This window comes from Phaethon aethereus, assembly GCF_964289735.1.
Source record: "Phaethon aethereus genome assembly, contig: HAP1_SCAFFOLD_108, whole genome shotgun sequence".
Classification (NCBI taxonomy): Eukaryota; Metazoa; Chordata; class Aves; order Phaethontiformes; family Phaethontidae; genus Phaethon; species Phaethon aethereus.
The window spans coordinates 862,178-884,652 of record NW_028113960.1 but is presented as its reverse complement, the minus strand read 5'-3'; the positions used below and the strand labels follow the sequence as shown (position 1 = coordinate 884,652).

The 22,475-nt window shown below is 45.3% G+C and overlaps 1 protein-coding gene and 1 pseudogene across 2 annotated transcripts in view; one reads left to right on the top strand and one right to left on the bottom strand.

The window, feature by feature from the left end:
- Positions 1-22,475, top strand: part of LOC309416439 (E3 ubiquitin-protein ligase RBBP6-like) — a 130,235-nt pseudogene that overhangs the window by 46,167 nt on the left and 61,593 nt on the right. The gene's annotated exons all lie outside the window — the stretch shown is intronic.
- On the bottom strand, positions 5,095-21,316 carry LOC309416421 (E3 ubiquitin-protein ligase RBBP6-like; the record flags this gene model as incomplete). Its single annotated transcript, XM_082015972.1, is given in 18 exon segments — positions 5,095-5,280; positions 5,284-6,430; positions 7,733-7,831; positions 8,198-8,557; positions 9,744-9,801; positions 9,895-9,973; positions 10,054-10,150; positions 11,263-11,606; positions 12,051-12,154; positions 12,909-13,081; positions 13,999-14,138; positions 14,977-15,073; positions 15,199-15,287; positions 16,521-16,565; positions 17,862-17,898; positions 18,254-18,292; positions 19,059-19,158; positions 21,117-21,316. Coding segments are annotated over 18 exon segments (3,360 nt in total). The 5' UTR covers positions 21,283-21,316.

Genomic DNA, 22,475 nt, shown 5'->3' with positions numbered 1-22,475 from the left:
ACCATTATTTCAGCAACTGCTGTTATTCTGGACTTGACTGCATAACAGAGAGAAAACACAGACGTACATTACGTATAAAACGCCGTACTGAAAAGATCATTAAGGTTACAGAAACAAAAAAAAATACAACCGTAGCACTTCCTAGCTTATTGAATTTTGATTTTGCAATTCAAAACATACATTCCCTAACACAGTTTAGATTGGCAATTACTTTGTGGGTTTGAAAAAACTAATCCATTGTATGGCATTTTATGGATACATCCTGGGCTCTAAGCAGAGCTTAGGGCTTTTAGACCCCATATAGACCTCTACCTAAGGGCAGTTACAAAGTGCCTCTGTCTAGTCCTGCTCTCGACGTGGCACGAAAGAGACCACCCCTCCGCTCCCATTCCTGGGTTTCTAGCCACATTTTCAGGCAGGGTTTGTATAGGTTCAAGACCGCTTGCCTTGGAAAAGGAAAGGAATGTGAAGAGGCCACTTTAAATCGGCCACTACAGGGACTGTCAAAGCTAACGCCGCTTTCCTTCTGACATCTTCAGGAACCAATCTGGACATGCCTGTAGTCCTACAGGCCCCGGTGCTAAGTTACACGTGGCACAGCACAATTTAAAGGTTACAAATGACCCTGCTGTTTTGTTAAGTTGTCTTGGTGTTTTTCATTCTTGCTGAAAACAACTTATCCATGCCCATGCTTAGTCAAAGTCCAATTTTACAAAATGTCATGCCTGGATATATCGCTAGAAGTCACATCTAGTTGCTGGTTCATTGCTTTGGCATTGTATCTACAGACATGGTAACAGTTAATTAAGCTAACAGGTGCCTACTGGCTACGTTAATTAACGCACATCAAAGGGCAAAGCCCGCTGCCTAGTCTTGTTGGGAATTTGCCTTTGGAGAGATGGCTATTTGTTTCTTTACTGTTTTAGCCATGGGCTAATCATATTGCCTGTTTCCACGGTGCTCAACTTCCCTGTCTAAAAGCTCCTTTTTCAGCACCAACCTCCTCTTCACCTGCTCCTAAGTTCACACAGGGATCTTTCTCCTGTTTGCCTGTGTCTCACCGCAGCAGGAGCCCAGAGGGAATGCAGCCCTCTCGGCAGCAAGGCGCGTCCTGCCGACCTGCCCGGGGCCGCCAGGCAGGCATCCCGACTGCTCACCCGGGCTCCCGTTACAGGCAGCGGAGAATAAAAGCCACCGCCGGGGTGTTGGCAACCGTCCGGCAGACTCCAGATGTGGGGCAGGCAAGGGAAGTCTGGCTGATCCGTTGGCTACGTGTAAACTGAAGCCTACAGTGCAGATCCTTGAAGTGCGGTGAGCTGAACCCCCCCACCAGTCCCAGCTGCGACGCAGACGCAGGGGGTTCTATCACCTTCTCACAAATTTATGTGCCTTAAGTCACCTGTACTTGGACACACTGTCACAGAGAGACACATGCACACAGACAGCGCCCTGTATTTTCTGAGAGACTCAGCGCCATTGCCCAACGCGTAAAGAGAAACAGTGCAACAGGTACTGAACTGGCCAAAGGAGGGAGCGAGACGTCAGACATCCTGAACGTCGGATTAAGGGCCAACTCTCTCAAGCCAGGGGTGCCCTAATGGGAAGGGGAATGTTCCTTTGCCATGCGTTAGATCAGTGCATGGCTTTCCATGCATCGCTAGCACTTTGCTTACCTGGGGATAGAAGGTGATTAAGGGAAAAATAAAGCAGGGAATAATTGCCCTCCTGTCATGTCAAATGCCTAGAACTATGTTTCCCACTGGGCTCCACGCTTGGTCTGACAGCGCTAAAGTGTGCAGCTAGAACATGGACAATGTCATCTTATTTCAGGCCAGACTCCCATTAAGCAGTAATCTTAAGGCAAACTTCTGCCTGCAAGAACAGACTTTCATCTGTTTTGATGTTTTTAAACAGAAAGCTAGAAAACAGCCCGTGATCCCTTTGCTGCTGCTGCAAAGACGCTACGGTTGACTTTCCTTCAGCCTGCAAGGCTGGCACTCTGTCACAAAAGGCAAATCTCACAGCTTGCTCCACCATTCTTAAATGCTAGGAAAGCTAAAGGTTACTTTCACACTCACCGAAGGATGGGTTTCTCGGTATCCACGGGCGACTTTACCTGCAATGTGTGAAGGAAAATTAACCAGATGCTGTTATAAAAATGCCTTTTGTGGGGAAACCCACAGAACAAGGATATCCAAAGAGACGACATGTTTCTTTCACAACATCCCTCCAGGAGCAACAGCTATTTTACATAGAGAGGAGGGTAACAGGACAATAGATTAGGTTACTCTTTTTTCTACAGTTTCTTGTGTCTATTTTTTGCCCTGTTTTGCCAGTAACTAAAAGAATTGGAAACTTTGTCAGGAAAGTGCCAATTGGTCTTTAACTGTCAATGCTTCTGTTCCCCCATTAAAGCTTGCTGAAAATCCACCTTAGCTGTGGCAGTTCTATTCTGACAAACCACAGTCACAGCTCCTGAGTTCAGGAGCGTACACAAAGTGTTTTGAATTTTGCAGTTCACCACAAAACTAATTGCTTTTTTAGCACACATTAAGTGTCAACTTAGACAGTCATATGTCTTCATTATGCAGGTTAAAAAAAAAAGATGCTTCCCCTCAAAAGAAGAGAAATGTCAGTAAATTCTGGAGATTAACCTCACAGTTTCTAGGACTTCCGAGAAGCTCTCCCAGTCCGCATTTTAGCAGTTGCACTGGTTGAACCAGCAAACTGAGGAAATTGCAGACCCCACTGCCACACACGATCATGTGTGGGGAACTGAACCACTGCAGGTTAAATCCCAAAAGCTGTCCACACCCGGTGGGATAGAGACACCCCCTTATTACCTGAAGCTGTTGACAGAAGCTTTACCAAAGTCATGGTATCTTACTGGCATTTTTGTTTAAAAATCAACTCCGTTATTAAGGAACAGCCAAAGAACACATCGATACAGAAGCCAACTAGTAGTAAAAACCTCCACTTACTTGCTACATGTGTGGCCAGCCAGGGTCTGTCTGGCAAATACAATACAGAAAAAGCCAAAGAAAAGAAAACGCGAACTGCAGCACAGACTTGCTCTCTCATTTTTGCAACGATAGGTCACTATTTTGCAGACTCTAGGCATCCAGGAGGATAAAGGACATCCCCATCACATCTGCAGGCTCTTGGACGGGAATGCCCACACCACGAGGGTCTTCCTGGAGTGAGCCTGCTATGGAGATTGCTCGGGACACTTATGCCTGCCTTCTCGCCCTCTGTGACACCGTTCCTGTTACATCACAATGGCAGCCGTTCTGGGTTGGTTTGCGAGTTTATGCACAGCAACCTCGTCCTCTGCATGGGGTTTGCGTGGCAAGGTTGTGGCAGCAGGGCTGCAGGGGTGGCTTCTGTGAGAAGCTGCTAGAAGCTTCCCCTGTGTCCCATAGAGCCCGTGCCCGGCGGGGCCAAGCCAGGCAGCAACGGGGGCAGCACCTCTGGGATAACATATTTCAGAAGGGGACAAAACCGGCACGTGGCATTTGCAGCTGGAGAGAGGAGAACATGTGAAAACAGCCCTGCAGACACCAAGGTCAGTGCGGAAGGAGGGGTAGGAGGTGCTCCAGGCGCCGCAGCAGAGGTTCCCCTGCAGCCCCTAGTGAAGACCATGGTGAGGCAGGCTGTGCCCCTGCAGCCATGCAGCTCCACGCTGGAGCAGATCTCCACCTGCAGCCCGGGGAGGACCCCCCGCCGGGGCAGGGGGATGCCCGAAGGAGGCCGTAACCCCGTGGGACACCCGCGCTGCAGCAGGATCCTGGCAGAACCTGCGGAAAAGACATCCGGAGCAAAGCTGAGCCCGTGTGCTAGTGCACATCCCAGCCTATGCCTTGTACCTGGGCCACTCTAAATTGCCTGACCAGCCTCGGCCTCTGAACAAAGGGTTTGGCAGAGAGAGGCCCTCAGCTGTACCAGGCGCTCTTGTGTAGACGAGGAGGAGAATGGCACTGAGGGTATCAGGGACGCAATCACCTGAACAAGGTACAGGACATGAACAGAACTAATCAATTATCTCCAGACAATCCTGGCAGCGGTAACGTCAAAACCTTGAGAAATCACCTGCCTGCATTGTGGAAACTCACTGATGCCTAAAGTCAGTCATCTCCCAGTCCTATAAAGAGTGGTCCCAAGTGAGACCCTTTGAGCTCTCCTGGACCGCAGCGGGCTGCAACTAGCACCTCCCTCTTAGTGGGACGCCTCTCAGAGCCCGTGAACCCTCAAGTTCACGATCAGCTCAGAGGCTCGACTGTGCAGCCATTGAGCGACACAAAGCATTTGATGTGAGTATTTGACTGAATTCCAGGGGGATATTGAATAGGTACCTTGGTACATCGCTCTCTCTTTTCTCTAGATCTCTTTATGGGTCTCTGTCTCTACACCTATAGGTGTGTGTGTGATTAAGGACTTCTAAGTTTCAGTGGATTATGCTGCTAAGTTTTATATGATTTGATACTGTGACTTATCTCGGCATTGTTAGTGAATGTGATTGCTGCTATTTTGTATTGGATAAATTGCCATCTTTAAGTTACAGGAAGCACAAAATCATAGTCTGTATCACTACACCAGAATCCCCGATACCCTGTCCCTTTAGTCATAAACTGTTGACCAAATCTGGGAATAGGAGTGGATTCAGTCGCACCTAGACTCCTCTCTGAAAAGGACTTTAGAAAGCATGGGGGTCCTCTCTGAATCTCGTGACTCAATGGAAGGGTCTCTCCTACTTTCCCTCCTCAAATATACACATTAACTCGATTTGATAGACGAGTAAATCATTCCAGTTTAATTGTTCTATCTGCACAGCTTTTCCACGTTGAATAAGCAATAGAGTGGACCTTGCCATCGCCTTCTGTTAAGTCATCCTTTTTACAAATCTAGATTAAAATCATGCGCTTTCTGGTTTCTTTGGTGGTGATTCTTCAAACAGCCTAAATTATCCATTCGTGACAGCCCAGGAAGCAGGGAGGGATGGGGGGGATATGTTTTAAGATTTCGTCTTATTTCTCATTATCCTACTCTGATTTTGGTTGGCAAGAATGTAAAATAATTTTCCCAAGTTGAGGCTGTTTAGCCTCTGATTGTAATTGCTGAATGACCTCTCCCTGTCCTCTGCTCTGAGTTGGTTTCTTTTGGATGGTCTTTCTTTGCCTTTTCCTCCACGACTGGTCTAGTTTCTGGGTGATCTTCTATCACTTTTGGATGAATTTTCTGTGGGGTACCAAGAGTCTTCGCATCCTTTTGAGAGGAAGATGTTTAAACATTGTCTGTCTTTGGCATGTCCTCCTTCACTTGTTTCACAGGAGGTTCCATTTGAGGAGACTTTTCACGCTCGCTGTCCACCTTCACTTGGGAAGCTTTAGCTCGTTTTCTTATATTGTCCTTCTGAGGAGGAACAGCCACTTCTGCTTCCCGCTTTGTCTTGCCAGGTTTTGCTTTTCGCTCATCCTTCTCTTTCTTCTTTTTAGACCCTGGCTTGAAAGCCATAGAATCTGCTCCCAAATGCTCATCCCTCATCTCAGGGGTGGCATCATCTCTGCTTGGGAGCATGAACAATGAGTCCCTTTGAACGACTTCTCCTGTAACTGGCTCTCTTGGTTTTCTCGCACCTTCTAGCAACTCAGCATTGAGAAAGCCTTCATTCGCATCCTCTTTCCTTCTCTCCTGGTGTTTTTTAGGTTTATTTCCTTTGTCATCTCCACGTGGATTTTGCATCTCCCTCTCTTTGTTGCCACGGCTCTCTCTTCCGGAAGGTTGTTCAGGGTAATTTCCAGCTCTATTACAGCTGCGCTGCCTATGCCCCACAGGATAATCCTCCCTATGTCCCCAAGCATATGGCGAATACTCTCGTCTGGTCCCAGGTGGACCAAAGCAGTCTGGAGAAAAGTTCCCTCTCTTTACTGGAGGATGAAGTTGAGCACCAACACCATTGCCCTTGTAAAACTTTTCACACCACTCTCTGTAGTTCCTTTCCCATTCTCCGTATCCTTGCTCTCCAAATGGATCTCCAAAGTCAATAGATCTGCCATCGGAAGCTTTCATATCATACGGTGGAACTTGTCTGTATCGGTTAAAATACTCCCTTCCTCCTTCCCCTTGAGATATAGTCCATTTCCTGGGAGATTGGCCTCGGACTACTGGAGACCTTGACCGTGAATGGTGTCTTCTGTGTGGGGGTGACTTTGACCTCGACCGGTGATAACCATGTGGCCTTGACCAGGAATGATAGTTCTTGTGACTCTTCCCTTTGCCTCTGCTTGGATATGGTGGTGATCGTGAGTAGGAGCGAGAATGGGAACGACTAAATGATCGAGAGTACGAGCAAGAGTAGGAAGAACCTGTTCTTGACTTGGAGTAGGTATGCGAACTTGTAGAGGAAGATGAAGTACTATAGGGAGAGTTGGACCTTAAAAAAAACACAACACAAAAAAATTGATCAAGTTAATTCAAAACAGTTACTCTCCTCAGCTTTTTGGAGAGTTGGACCTTAAAAAAACCAGAACACAAAAAAACAGATGAAGTTAATTCAAAACAGTTACTCTCCCCAGCTTTTTTCCTCCCAGATTTCCTTTGGCTATTGATTGATTTAAGGTGCTGTATACTGGCCTCTACTGGGACATGAACGTGCACATTTTTCACTCCTCAACCACTACACGCAGTGCAAATCCCTTTTGTTGCAGTCAGATGCAAAAAGAGCAAGTCTTTATGGCTACCGTGCAGTATCAAACATCGAGAGAACACGATGTAGCATTAATACAGTAAAGATCAATGTTAAAATGCTGCTTGGACTATTTAACTTCACTACTTCTTTGCAATTTGTATGGGATGCAAAATTCTTACGTCCAGTTGTCTTTAATCAACACTTCTGGCCAGATGTGCTAGCAAAATCTTACACATACCTCTAGCTCTAACCAGGGATAGTGACTGCATTTCAAGAGAAATCATCTCGAAAAGCTTCTGAACTCAGCCTCGACTAGGATGACTCAATGCCATTACTCTAGGACAGATACTGGCAGCATGAGCAAGAGAGAGCTTTTCAGCACTCCTGCCCAAGTGACTTTTGGGGATAGAAAACATCAGCTACCCTGAGGTTTTTCTTCACAAGGAGTTCTTTCATTATTTTTTAAAGAACCCTTTCGCATCATTCCGCAGACGTTCATGAGTATCTTCCCTCCTCTATAAATCCTTCAGCAATTCAAGATTTCCTTACAAACAAGTCTGAGTCATGAGACAAATTTTACAAGGTCAAAACCATACTAGCATAAGCCACCAGTTTGCAGTCCAGGTTGAAATCTCTCTGTGTACCCACATGTGGTAAACAGAAGAGGAGATGAAGACAACGTCTCTCACAGATCTCCTCCAAAGTGCTTTGAGGAAATGGTTACAAGCAGAATAGGGAGATGCAGAAAATCCAGCAACTACACCTCTTCAATTTCTGGCCTCCTCAAGGCTGTCAGGCGGTGAAGGATGCCATTACAGAGAAGCTTTACTAAAAGAGAAACCTGTTCCTGAACAGCTGTTGCCAAATTATAACTGCCAGTCAACTGTAATCTCTGCCCTATTTAAGCTAGGAATGCACACATGAAACTCCTGTCGCTGCTAATCCCTGGGATCATCCCATCCATCTAGCAACAGAGCGGTGGAGTGGAATGCCTCCTGATTCTTCCAGACAATCTGCTTCTCCATAATGGACATGTAAAGCACGTACCTGGAAACCGAACGCTCCTTTCGAGACTTGTTATATTCCATCACTTCCTTAGCAAACTCATCCTTTGTAAACTCATCGGGTTTGGACTTTTTCTTGTTCCTGTGAAAACAAGTTTGACCTTTACTACCATTGTACTTTGACCTTCGTTACCAAGACATCAAGAAACACAACATGGCCACTAGGAGAAAATGCCTACTGCATGCAAATGCAAAAGGTGAACAGCTAACATCGAAGGAAGACCAGTTTAGAATACCTACAATTTTTAGCCAATATTTTAGAACTACATTTGTCTTGTCTCAGTTTTGCATGTTTACCCTTTGCAAAGAAAAAGTACATGACATTATGACACCGTGACGATTCTTGCATTTTGTTGATGTCAGGTGCACTGTGGTGTAACTGCAGTCTGATATGCTATTGAAATACAACAACGAAAACCAAGGCAACTTCATTGAGCCAAATACTTACTCCTCTTGCAGTCTCTGCTGTTCTCGGTAAAACTCCTCCCTTGATAAAGGAGGTGCTTGTGTCATGAGGATGGTATTTGCATGAGCCCTTGGCACTGCTGTTGCTACCCAAGCTGATGACATGTTGGCAGGAGCTGGAGGATATCCTGGAGGGGGAACAGCGTACCCAGCAGATGGAGGCTGACCAGGTGGAAAGTGAAGAGGAGACTGTGCTGGTGGTAGCCCTGAAGGAAGTGCATGGGGTGGTGGAGGGTACGAGGGAGCTGGAGGCACAGGCACGACGACGGATGTTGATGCTGCTTCTGTTGGGGCGTGAGTCCTTTGGGAACGTCCACTGCGCAGGCATCCTCGATTTGAACTTCTGAAGAAACCCAAAAACATTTGTCACTCTTTGTCACACTCTGCCCTGATTGTAAAGAGGAAAGCCAATGAAGCGGCAGCCTGGTGGCGAGCACTTCCTACCCTCAACTTCAGCATTTTTCTCCCTGCTTTCCCTTCACTTGAGACTACGCTCCCTTCTTGATCCTCATGCTTGCCTTCCAGACCCTCGCCCCCAACAGCTCCCGCAGTCTTCTCCCCTTATACTCCGCTTTGTGACCGTGGATGGAGGCTGCCTGTGCTTAAAAGACACTCCCATGTCCCATGTGCCAAGCGCCCACCGCTCCTCTGCCACTCCTTGATGTACTTACTGCTTATACTTACTACTGAAGATCACACTTCTGATCCTCAAAGTACTGCACAAATATTAACTAATCTTCTCTCAAACTTCTTTTAGCTTCTTCCACAGGCATCTCCTGTGGTCTTGCCTCATGATGATGTCTTTGGCCTGTTCTTGTCCCTGAATTGTTATTTTCTTGCTTACTGAATTTGAGAGTTTTAGGAAATCTGTGGAATCATCCTGGCTTTTGTTGTGCTTTATCTTTAAGACATTATAAACACAATGCACGCTTACAACCGATCTCTAACAGAGGCGTACCAAAAGGAAGGACTAACTTGACACGGCAATAATAGATCAAACAAACGCCTCTCTCTCCCACTGAGAGAAAGCACCTTGGCTCGTTGAGATGAGAACATTGAAGAAATTCAAAATTGTCATCAAATAACAGCCTTGACTTTTCCAAGAATTTGCTCCACCAGTATCCGCTAAGTTGTGAAATAAAGAATGTTGGAGGCTGATTTGTATTGGGGAATCAATGTCTTCAGGTCTGTTCAGCCAGTAATCAAAAGGGTGGCTTTCCACCCAATCCTTTAGTTATATTTCATTTTTAGATGTACTGCTGGTTCCCTCAAAAACTGTTCCTTTTTCAGAGTCCTCTTTTCAATCACGTATTGGAGTTTTACTTTAAATACTCCTACTGCAAGCACAGATCCCCTTTGTCAAAGCCAAATCAAATTAAGCCCTTTAAAAATTAATCACCGCTTGTATTCTCCACAACTATCTGGGCATACTTACTCCATTATAAATCAGCTGTAGTCTAAGTTAAGTGTTACGGCCTCGTTGAACAGGTTACGGGTCGTAATATACCGGATTTCTGTAGAATACTTACCGTTGCCAGCCTGGTCTGCCACCAGCTGAGCCAGCTGTGCTGCCTGTGATTGCATGAGCTTTTGGCGTAGGGAGAGGAAAAAGAGAAAAATCCCATTTAGTTTATCTCAAGACAGCTTTTTAAAAGAAATTCTAAAGTTATAGTGACTTACCGGTTGAGGGTACTGATTGCCCTTGGGGGCCCAGAAGACTTGGGATCGCTGGTTGCCTTAGTGCAGGAACGTGATCGCCCTTGTCATTACATGCAAACAGTTAGAAATTAAGCTCCACTAAAAGGCAACAGTCACTGCATCATTTGAAAGAAAACTGACCTCCTCTTCCAACAAGCTGCTGGTTGACAGAGAGGGAGATTTCAGAAGTTCAGTAGCAGTCACCAGAGCAGCAGGAGGTAACACAGTATCAGCATCACTACAAAAAAAAAAAAAAAAAGTTATTATTCAAACAGCGTTTTCAAGTGCTACTGGAAATAGCAAGTCCAAGGTGAGAAAAGGCTGACTACTGTTAATGGGAAAAAAAATTTAAAAAATCTTCATCAGATTTACAGATGTGAAGTTGGCCCATTCTTAATGAAGACTGGAAAGAAGTCGATTTGGACTACTGGCATGCCAAGAGAAAGCTCACTGGAAAAATATCTTCTTAAGCTAGCTGCACGTGAAAGGGTTAGAGCACATACAAGTCACACACTGAATCTCAGTTTTGGAAGACGCGAGAACTGAAATTCTATGAGGAAATGTTTATGTGCGAGTGCAGAGGCTGCCTTAGAGGTTCTTCTGAATTGCGGTTCTTTGCATTCAACGCTACAGCTGAGCCTGACAGTCTTCTGGACAGAGAGGCTATTTGCAGCCCAGGCATAAAGCTGAAAGGCCACAAGGCCTAAACAATCGTACAGATCTTTCACGTCTTTTCATGTGACTTCACCGGGCTGCAAACTCAGACTTTCATGTTTGTAAATACTTCAAAGTTACGGCGTTTCAGTGTTTATTAGCCAGGTCAGCACGCGTCACCGACTGCCCTTTGTGTTACTGAGGATGACTCTGACTTATCGTAAGATTGATGGTAGAAATACCGTAGAAAAAAGTAATAGGAAAACACCTGCTCAGTTTTAGCTCTAATTGTGCTTTTACAGGTTTCATGAAACTGTTGCTTCCTCCGTACTAGAGAGAAATTAATGCACTCAAGAAGCTTTGACATAACTAGAGGGCTCCTTTAGGAATTGCTAGCCACATAAAACCAAAGGGCCCCTGGGCAAAATGTGCCTCTTTCAGGGTAAAACTCATAGACAATGACTGATAAGGGAACTGAGCAAGAAATACTTCTGAGAAAATCCTTGCATGAGACACACTTCCGAGTTATCAAAGTGTCCTCATTCAAAGTAAATACAAAAACCAGAACTTCCACTAGTATCGGGAACTGTCACTACCGATAGATAAATAGCTAGTGGAGAAGCTCAACAAGAAGAAGAATCTAACTTGAGCATTTTAGTGTCCTTTATATCCCTGTTGATCTACAGATTTACTTACCAAAGAGGTCCGTCCGGCTGTTCAGCACAGAGAGACAGGGACACTGCTGGAGGGAGACCAGAGGTGACGACAGAAGACGGATTTACTGGCAGCCCAACGGCCACAGAGGACTGACCAGAGGCCAACGATGACAAAGCAGCAGCAGAATGAGGAGCCAGGGATGCTAATGGAGTCATTAGTGGGTCCTGCTGTCTGGAAACTGCTGGCCGGAGCTGAGGCTGCATGTTGTGCGCTCTTGTTTGTCTCGTTAGTGGTGGTGGAGGTGGTGGAGGTGGCGGCTGCTGCTCATGTTGCTGCTGAATCTGCTCTCTGTAGCCAGTTCCATTATTGAAGTTGTTCACAGCCTAGAGGCAGAAAAACACGTACAGAAAGGCACTATGAAACTTCAGTAGATGTACGAACAAAAGCCTCCCCAGAGCAAAATTGCTTGTGTGTTCCTGTAAACATTATCAATCCTAAAATCAATCAACATACAGGTATAGGAAGACATCAGGTGAAACACTGACCCTAACGATGTGAGTAGGGTATCTCTATTTACAGTACCTCAGTGTTAACACCAAATTTGAAAGTGAGGCAATCACGTTAAGCAAAAGTGTGACCTGAATTTGCCAGATTCTCTCTAAAGAGTTGTAAGCTTCTCTAACACCAGATAACGGCTCTGAAAAGTAAATTTAGCCTTATTCCATTTAGCCTTGCTTAAGGAGATGTAAACGAGTATTTTCTTCCCTTTCAGCTTTTCGCAAATAGACCTGTCTAACAAACAGTTTACATAAATGTCAGCATGTCACCTGGCGTAACAACTTGTTGGCAGTTAAAGCATCGGGAGAAACGTCTGTTTGATGACACGTTGGGCATGTATGTTCCTCAGATTCCAGTAACGCTGTTCTAATACCTGTGAATAACGAGAACCGTCAAAAGAGTTTTCAGCAAAACTAAGGAAAATGTTGGGGTTCTAATCAATTATAAAAACACGTATATGATTAATGGGTGAATACGGTCTTGAACTGAGAGCCTGAAGCGGTAAATGTCCAATAGTGTAAAAAATGTCCAGCATGCAGCAAATAACTAAGCAGTGTTGATATTTCACTGTTGTTACTTGGAAGCTGTAGAGTAGGCTGTGTCTTGATGTTTGGACTGGTCTTTCCACTGTGCAGGACAGTGAGAAGTCACCAACCTCAAGGTTGATGAATAAAACACATCTCAAAAAACCGTTCATATATGGATTCAAGTTCTGAAGGATTTCACCAACTCTCCTGTGGAGAAGAATGTGGATTAAACGCCCAACTCTCCGTTTGTTGCAGACCACAATAAGTCACCAGAGCAGGCTATAGAATTTTGCATGAGAGAAAGGGCTGGGGACAAACTAAATGCATTCAGTATCTCATACTGTAATCACCTGCACGGTTACACATTCTTCTCAGAGTCATCCTTCCACATGTACAGAGGGTTTAACTAGACACGTAACCAGGGAAAAAAGCTTTCTGCCTTTTTTTTCTGCCCTTTGCATAAGAAGGGTCCTCTCCCGTTCTGGGTATACTCAGGTATCAAATAGAGCAGGTAACCAAGTAATTTCGTTCTCTCCCAGTTCTGCCTTCGGAAGGTCAGATGCCATGTTTTGAGTTAACAACCGTGGGAGTAAGACTTACATTCGTCACAGTAACTGTTTCCACAGCAGGGAGTAACAGCTGCGTCACTCATGACCTCTTTGCAAATGAGACATAACAACTCCTCTGGAACAGGAGCGTCTGAGGAGGAGGAGGAGGACGGCTCCTCTGGTGAAAAGGGAGGCTTTTCCTTCTTTCCTCTAGCATACGCTTCCCTGGAGGCGGGGCGGGGAAGGAAAAACAACAAGTGAAAGATGGGCAAAGGAGAACTTTTCCAAGCTTTGGATTTTCCGCAAGGAAGGTAAAATAGATGGCATTCTTCTCAGTCCACATTAGCCTTCTAAAGCGTAGGCATTTAGTTTCAACTACTTCTCTTTGGCCACCACACCAGAAGAGGGAGGGGGAACAATTTTCCTTCTGCAGAACTCTCCCATTCATGGGATCAACTAAGAGATTGGCTCAGACTAGAAAAATCATTTTTCGACATCCAGAAATCAGCTGAAATGAATCCCACCTCTCCTCTGCCAGAGGGTCAATGTAAATTGCAGGCTCAGGATCAAGTGAGTCTCCGATTAAATACACTTTATGAATAAAAGAAAACTATGTCTCAGCTTCTACAAAAGGAGATCCATGACAGCCACAAACAGAAGTGCTATCAAGTGCATTTCTTCCCAGCCACTCTTGTCACCACACAGTAGGATTTTCTTAGGGTAAAGCAAAACAGGAAAACATCCGTCTGGTTCACACATGAGATTTGATCAAAGCCAGAGGGGGAGGAAATCTCAGTCACACAGCTATTTGCTAAATTGGGCAAGAAGCCTTTGAAACGTCAAAGAGAAGCAAAACGAGCTTTCGAGGAGAATGACTCCAACGGTAAGCACTAGTGAAATCTTTTGCAGACCTACAGATTCTAGGTGTACCACAAGTTGAACCAACTTCCAGGGGTGTGAACAGCAGGACCAGTCTATTTCCATATTAGAAAGTATCACAGATTTTAAGGCAACGATACAATGACGGTGCTTCCTCCTTCGTAATTACAGACGCTGGCCAACTTGCTTGCATTGCCACTCGGACACACACGCATGGTTTCTCTCGTTCCCTTTCTGCTCAGTCCCATTAATCCCATACTTACGCACTAATAATTGGTATGGCGTATTTCCCAGTGCTTGTCAGCATAGCGCCCTTTATACTGGGATCTTTCACCTCCATCAGGAAACTCCTCGGAATTCCTGTGCTCCTTTTAATTCTGGGAACAGACTCAAAATTTCTGTCCTGTTAAGAAAAGAAGTGCAGATATCTCTCATCTTAAGACCCACCCTTAAAAGGACATTTCAATGATGATTTTCAGCAGCAAAAGCCTTTAATCCTCTCCTTTTACCCAGCATAAGGCTTGCTCAACTAAAATACCCTTCTCCCTAAAGGAATATAGCCAGGATGTCCCAAAGGCTTGAGCAGCATTTTGAACTCAGTCGACATCCTTTGGCTTAATGTCAAGTTCCTTAAGGGTGAAATATCCCTTGGCTCACCATCCACTCGGAGAAGAGACACAACCCCGCTCCTCCTCCAAAGCGCAGTTCAGAGTGAGAGCTTAACTCGGTGCTCTGAATCCGACACTGAGAAACTGAGATTCACCTTCTCTAGTGAAGGTGGAATTCATATCTCACGCATATACATTCAGCAACTGATGTCAAACGGCATGGCTACTCAGCCAGGTGCTTGTGTAACTAAAACACGCAAACATTGAACGGATGGGGTCGATAGAAACATCTTGGGTTTTTACAAACTACTGAAAACTGTGAACTGTCATTAAAAAGCGTTGAAACCAGAAAGATTTCCAATAAAATTGAAATGTATAAAAATATGCATGACAGTGTGCAGAGAAAGATCTATGGACATATGTAATGTCCATGGCCTAGAAGGAAGAAAATGTTACATTTATAACTCCAGGTTTCCCGTGAATTGTAAAGGGCTTTGCAACATTGCCACATGACCTCTGCGTTTCACCCCAAAAGAAACAATTCTTAACATGAGTATTCATGTATTTGTTACGGAACTGCCAAGGGAAAACAATTTAAAAGTAAGTCACACCAGAAGTCCCCCACAATCTTACCCCCTTTGTTGGGCAGTTCTTTACACAGTGGCCAGGTTTTCCACAACCAAAGCAAGTATATGATGTCAGAGGTGGACCCAAGGCTTTCTTCGTGTAACTGAAGGTGTTTTGGGGAAAAAAAAGAAAAAGGATGCATGTGTTAAATCCATGTTTGTTAAAACCAACAAGTTTACAGGTTTTCCATCATCGCCAAAGATCGGATTTGACATTATCCACACTTACTTGGCTGGATCATATTCACGGCAAGACTGGATCATCATGGCTTTTATTTTATCTTCTTCGGCAGCATTGGCTTCAGCCAGATTGGCAGTCTGTTGTTTAATAGGTAATCGTTTGAGAGGCACATTAGAAACACATTGAAGCGCACACAGCCAAAGACAACACCACTCACCCAAGCCTGTACAGAGCAGCACAACACTAGCTGAGGTTGCCTGAAAACAGCTGCTTATATAAAAAATAGTTGTGCTGAAAGTGTTCTGGGGAGTCCTTACACCATGAAATGATGCTTATGTGCCTGTTAACCTACTTGAAAAGAGCATTCTTGGGCACTCAAAACCTTAGGCTCAGGTTGGACCTTATAAAGACTTGTGCACCTACTCCAGTTTTCTTCCAAGTGGACTGAAGCTATGCACAGAAAAAGTTAGACCTGCCGGTATTATTAAAGGGATCTTTAAGCTCCAGCCTATTTGAAGGAGAAGACAGCCACTGTACATTGAATTGAGAAAGATGAAGGCAAGTACCATTGTTTACATTTGCAGCATCAGAAGGATACACAACTTAAAGGTCAGGGAAGTTGGTTTTGCTTGCTGAAATTCAGCTTCACACACAGAAGCATTACAGAGATTCAAGCTTTTTAGAGCCCCTCAGCAAGACAAAAGACTCTTTTCAGTAGAAATTGGACCACTCGTGCTGTAGGCAGTCCAAACTGCACGTTCCCCCCTGCTAAATTCTTCATATCAACTGATGTAACTAGGAACATTTTCACAATCTACACTGTCTGTGCCCCAACAAATTAGACCGTGTTGTCCACTCTAGATATACTGCAATTTATGAAATTGTGCAGCATTCCAAGAACGGATCTATAACTATGACTAGAAATTCAAAAATAGCCATGCCATTGCCCATGCGACAGAAACGCTTCTACTTTGGCTGTTGCAACCACCCCCAAGATGTCCATAACCAAGAGCCAATTCAGTTCTTCTGTGAACATTGTGTTCGTTTCCAATGTAAACCTAACGAAATGTGTGAACAAGTCAACAGCTTCTGCAAGGCTGCTGCTTTGTGTCTTGAAGCTGAGTCATACTGCAACACTATGTGGAGGCTGATAAGGTGCTCCCCTTCGATCTTCCCAAAGTGGGAACTGCTCTTCACAGGATACTATCAACAGCTACACAGGCTTTAAAGTTAAAATAAATAATTAAAAACTACATTACAGTTTTCTTCCCATTACAACAGTTATCCTGCTATAGATCAGTGTTCAATTTAAAAATGTGAAGCAAACACTTTTTTTTTTATGTATTTGACAAGAAAAAAAAAATATATACCTTAACCAGCTGGGCCAGAGAAAGAGGTGCAGAAGAGTCATCACTCTGTTCACAAAAAATTAAAAACATCTTTAAGTTTTACAATCAAAACCTAGCAATAGTTAACCTCTACGGTAGTCGGAAATTCTGCACTATATCCTCTGAGCATCACTGAAATACGCATTTCCAACCTAGTGTCATTTGCCTGTGTTCAAAACAAAGTCCAAACCCACGACAGCTTAGGAGTGCCTATGTGGTTAAGGAGAAGAAACTAAAACAACCAAAGACGCTTGAGATTATGTATTGCTCCAGAATGTCTCAGGGAGGGAGCCTTGTCAAATGCTCACAACTGCTTAAAAGTCCAAGGGGTAAGGAAGCTGTCAACTGTCCGCTAAAAGGGATTCTAAAACAATATTTATGTTTCTTGGAAAAGGAAGCATCACTATAGAAAACTTATTTTCAGTGTAGTTTGTAAATCAATCAGCGTCTCATCATTTATAAATGCACACGGCTATGCCTTTATGAACACAGCCTAGTTGCCTGTCAAAATCAAGCATGGGCACATCAGCCCTGAAACAGGAACTCTGCCTCTCCTCTCCATAAGTTTAAAAATGCCAGGCTCACCACACCCCACAAAACCCAAATGCAAACACCACTCCAAAGCATCCGCCATAAAAGAAACCCACCACTTTATCAAGAAAAAAAATAAGCTGCTCAAATTATTGAAATTAAGGTGTCTGCCATGACAGAGTAGCCTATAAAAACTGAGAAAATGGATTTCTTGTCGTGTATTAGACCGCAGGCCACACTACGCAAATTAGATTGGGAAGTGTGAGAATTTAATATTCTTCTCCTTGCCAGCAGACCAAAACCAAGTCTTAATGATGACGAAAACATGGATTCAGAGCACAATCCTGGGATTCTTTTTTTTCTCCTTTGCAACCACACTCCTCCCTCCCAGCTACCTCCTGCAACAGCTTGCAGGAATGAAGTCCTCAGGCCACCAGTCAGCAACAGACTGCGGCATTTACTGGGATCTAAGATGACATGCGGTTTTTCCACAAGTCAAAAGGGTAGCTCTCATCTGGTTCCTTTTCCAGGATATTGAATTCTATGATGCCACAAGCAGCAGTTAAGCTGACACTAGTAAAACATCATCAGAAAGACATCCGAATCACTGCTTAGTTTTTTAGAAACGTAGAATAAAATTTCTATGATGCTGAATCAAATACATTGTACATACAGCATCTATGTTTTAGTGGAAAATATATTAGGTTAATGTTGGGGAAATTAACACAAGGCTACATTGATTGGAATTAAGTGCAGTGTGTAGAAAAAAGTGTGAGATGGTGTTTTACATACGCCTCTTGATATTCCACTCACTGGCTCAGTTTGACATCTGGAAGAAGAAATAAAAGTGATCAGAACTTAAAAGAAAGCCCTTGTGCCCAACATACAGCAGTGACGACAGATTACAGAACTTGAACATCAAAACGTGATGTGCTGATAGTCTAGTGCATGTGGAAACGTATTCATATACATAAACGGCTCTCTCTTGGTACCTTCAGTGCAACTAAAAAAACCCCAGAAGCTCATTTCTACTTTGTCAGAAAATTACTCTAAGACTTACAGAAATAGAACACCAAAGTGCCTCAGATATTTTGTCTCTGCTACATAAGTATCAAAAATATGAAGTCTGTACTACAGTTTTGTGTCTTAAACATGGTGACTAAAAATAGTAGTAGAAATGTCACCTGAAGGCAGTGCCTAGGATTTTCTGCGATTTAGGAGTCCTGTAGGGAAATAAAAAAAAAAAAAAGGACTTAATTGCCAGAATTTGCTTTAAGATAACCTTGAAAATGCTACAGTATTTGGGGAAATATTTATTACATCTGGGAACTTGCTGAGATTCCACATACTCATTGATCTGTATCTGCCTGCAGATCATCATGAATGAGACATGCAGCCATCGATGTAGTTAACAAATAATTCCAGCATCATCCCAAGTGTCCCATCAGCAGAGCTGGCAAGCCTTGGTCTTTCCCCTCTAGCTAGTATGCAAAAACACCAGATTTGGGGCATAAGGATACCTGCCATATGCCACCCCCCCTGCCCCAAATGCAAAGAATAGACGGATTCGCAGAAACACTGAGAATCAGACTCTTCTGAGATGGGAACAAATTCTAAGTTTACACTCCAGTGCGTACCTGTCTTCACTCTAAAAGCAAGACAAGCAAACACGTGTAACAAGGAATCTCTCCACGTAGAGGAAACAGCATCGAAAACTTGGCGCTCAGAAAAAACAACCCCAAGATCAAACCAAATAGAATCATTCTTAACAGTTACCGTTGTTGGAGTTTGAACCCCATGTCCCAGCAGGCCGAAAAGCATAAGTTTACTTTGGGACAGGAACAATAAAATCTACCCCATTACAACAAAAAGTAACAGCAGCTTTAACCAGAAAGATACAATCTGAGTGCCTCTGGAAATGAACATCAATTAGAAAAGGTAACACACCCAAACGACTAACACAGAACACAGTGCTTTATGGATACCTACAGAATGCATGTTTTGCTGGTAGCTTTAACTCCTCCGACAGGGATTCTTCTCACAATTACTGATGAGTTCTTAGGAATCAGGGCATTAGCCTCTGTGTATTCTGAAAACAACATAAATGCAGAAAAAAACATTAGTCAATTCATAAGAATGTATATGAATATGTAATTACACAGCGCGGCAGAGAGGGAAGCCCTTTGCAGATAGAAAAGCCAGATTTCAGATGTAACGGGGCATTTTTATCGTCTCAGCACACTAGCAGTACATTCCAAGAAATCTTCAGGTTTGAGAACCAAACGCAAGCAGCACAATCTTTTCCAGTTTTTTTTGAGAGAGCGTGAATGCCAACAGCAAAATGCTCCCAAAGGTCACTAAAGGAGAGTCTGCTAGCGCATGAGGTTCTGTCCTGATCTAGCTTAAGTGGCTTTTGCTTCTGTTAGGCTACAAAACCAAGGGATCTTTGGAGAAAAACAAAGCACAGCCAAGTCTCACCTGTGTAAAGCAGATCTGAAGTCAGACAAGCTTGCCCTGCAACAAAACAGGCCCTTAGCTAAAGCATGAAATCTCTGCGCCGTTGCTTTCATAGCTGTTCACTAAAAGCGATTCGGCCATGCTGCTGGTGCTCAAGGCCGACAGAACACAGAAGACAGCCAGCCACCTCTGCGTATGGCTTGCAGCTTAAGACTGCAGACTTAAGACTTAAGGGATGTGGTACCAGTTGGCTTTAATACATTTCTATTTCCTTTGCCTCGATTAATTGAATTCATTTTGGTTGATGGCACCTTAATAAAGGTGAAGTCAAACAACGCAGACTAAAAAGTTAACTTTCTTTTTCTTCTTTTAATAGGAAAGGATTAAAGCTGGAGCACTATTCCTGAAGTGCCTGGAAATTTTTGTTTGCTTGATTTGAATTTAACAGATGCCAGCTTAGTCTAGCAGCTCTCGGACAAAACTGGCATCTCCCAGCAGGAACCTTTTCCTCCTGGGCAGCAATATCCCCGAGCAGAGACTTGGCAACAAATCTTTCTATTTCTGAAAAGTCACACCCCAAGGCCTGTAATCACATTCAAACCTGTCAAGACAGCAGCTTACCAAACTGAAATATCATACTAAGTACCACGAAACCATTATCATCTCTGAGAATCAAGCACCACTTTTTAGGTTTAAAAGAATTTATGACTTCTCTAAGAACGTTTCTTACGTATAGTCACCATAAATGTTCTGATATGGTTCACACGTAGTACCAGGGAAAAAAAATGCTTAGAGACATATGGTGAAATGATGCTCGATAGCACCTGAACGACAATGTCTTTGGTGTAGAAAAGAAGCGATATTAACAAGAAATTCCAAGGTGTCATTTAGATACGGAGAACATCCATGGCAGAGGGGCCATTAGAGGGTCTGCACAGATGGTAACTCACAGCTACACTCTCGATCCAAAGTGTTGCTAGCGAGCAGTTGCTGCAACAGCCACCAAGCCAGTTTTCCAGTGCAGTGGAGTAAAGCAAGGTGATCACAAAACGAAGTCACCAAAGACAATTTATTTCTTCAAAGTAGCCACCTGTTCTCTTCCCATCCCTTTCAGCTTTCTCCACCTGATTTCCAAGACATCTGGAGAGGTTATTAATATAAGATATCCTCCCATATTTCCTTATCATTTTACCTAGCAGAATTCCAGGAAAGCAAAAATTTCTAAGCCCTGTACATCACACATCAACCACACATTCTTCTATGCCTGCTCCGCGCCCAAAGCACAGATCTGAAGGTAGTTGTCAGAACAGCAACCACAAAAGAACAGCCCTGAGGCCCCCAACACAAGCCACAGCTACCGAGCGTGGCCGAATCACATTATCGCTTCCCACCCCGTGTAAGCCCCCGCGCCGCTTGCCCTCCCAGTCCCCCCGCAGGCCGGCAAGATGGGCCTCAGGCTGACTCAGGCTACGTGGGGAGGAGCCACAAAGAGCAGAGCGTGGCTCCCACAGGCCATGGCCATCACAGGGTGGTCTGTGACACTGCCAGCCGGGCAGTCCCCGAGCCCCCACGCCCGCCGCCCCCACGCACCTTCTTTGGTCTGGGCGTTGGTGATCTGCAGGTCACAGGTGGCCGCCTTCAGCTTCTCCCGGCCCATGATCTGGCGCTTGAGGTCGCACAGGGAGATGTGGAGGCCGGTGAAGGTGACCGTGTCATAGCTCAGCTTGGAGGAGAACTTGTAGTGGACGCACGACATGGTCGGGGCCTGCTCCCCGACGGCGTCTACTACAGCGGACCAAGGGGGCTGAGCTCACCCCCGCAACAAGTCCGGCCTGCGGCCCTCAGCGACGAGCGGGCGGGCAGATGACGGGGAGAGGCCCCCGCGGCCCCGGCTCAGCCTCTGCTCCCTCTCTCACGCAGCGCTCCCAGGCCCAACCACTCGCTGTGGGCACTCGGGCACCTCTGCCTCAGCGTTCCGTTGGCGGTTTAACGGACGCCAGCCGCAGGGGCTGCCCTGATCGCATCACTGCGCGTGCCCAACGGAACACTGCACCCCCCCGCGCCTCACCTGGCCTGTGGTGTCCCTCCTGTCACCCCCCTGGGCCTGCCACTGCCTGGTGTCCTGTCACACCCCAGGCCTGTGGTGTCCCTCCTGTCACCCCCCTGGGCCTGCCACTGCCTGGTGTCCTGTCACACCCCAGGCCTGTGGTGTCCCTCCTGCCACCCCCCTGGGCAGTCACTGCCCGGTGTCCTTTCACACCCCAGGCCTGTGGTGACCCTCCTGTCACCCCGAAGGCCTGTCACCGCCTGCTGTCCCTCCTGTCACCCCCAGGCTGTCACTACCCGCTGTCCCCTCCTGGCAGCAGCCGGCCAGGACAAGACAGCCTGGGGAAGATGCAGTGGGCTTTGCCGTGCGGCACTTGGCTGCCCGTGCCCAGGCCCAGCGAAGGGAGGGGACATCTCAGGGTGTCTGAGTGTCTCTTCTTGCATTTACGGGACGTTCGGTCAAAGAGCCAATGGCCATTGATGGTTATTGCCATAAACCCATCTGCTTGTACTGGTACCGCTTCCACAAAAAGAAGACGACAGGTCATTGTCAGAGGAGACTCCCTTCTGAAGGGCACAGAAGGCCCCATATGCAGACCGGACCCACTTCTTAGGGAAGTCTGCTGCCTCCCTGGGGCCCCAGTTAAAGCTGTGAAGAATAAGCTTCCTACCCTGGTACGGCCTCAGATTATTCTCCATTATTGATTTTTCATGTAGGTAGTGACAAAGTTGCAGCAAGAAGTCCAAGGGCAATCAAGAGAGACTTCGGGGCCTTGGCACGACTGGCTAAGGGATCAGGAGCACAAGTAGGTTCTCCTCGGTCCTTCCAGTTGCAGGAATGCTGACGGAAGGAAGAGCCAGCAGCTTGAGCCCAGTGACACCGGCAGAATTGGGAGGTTTTTG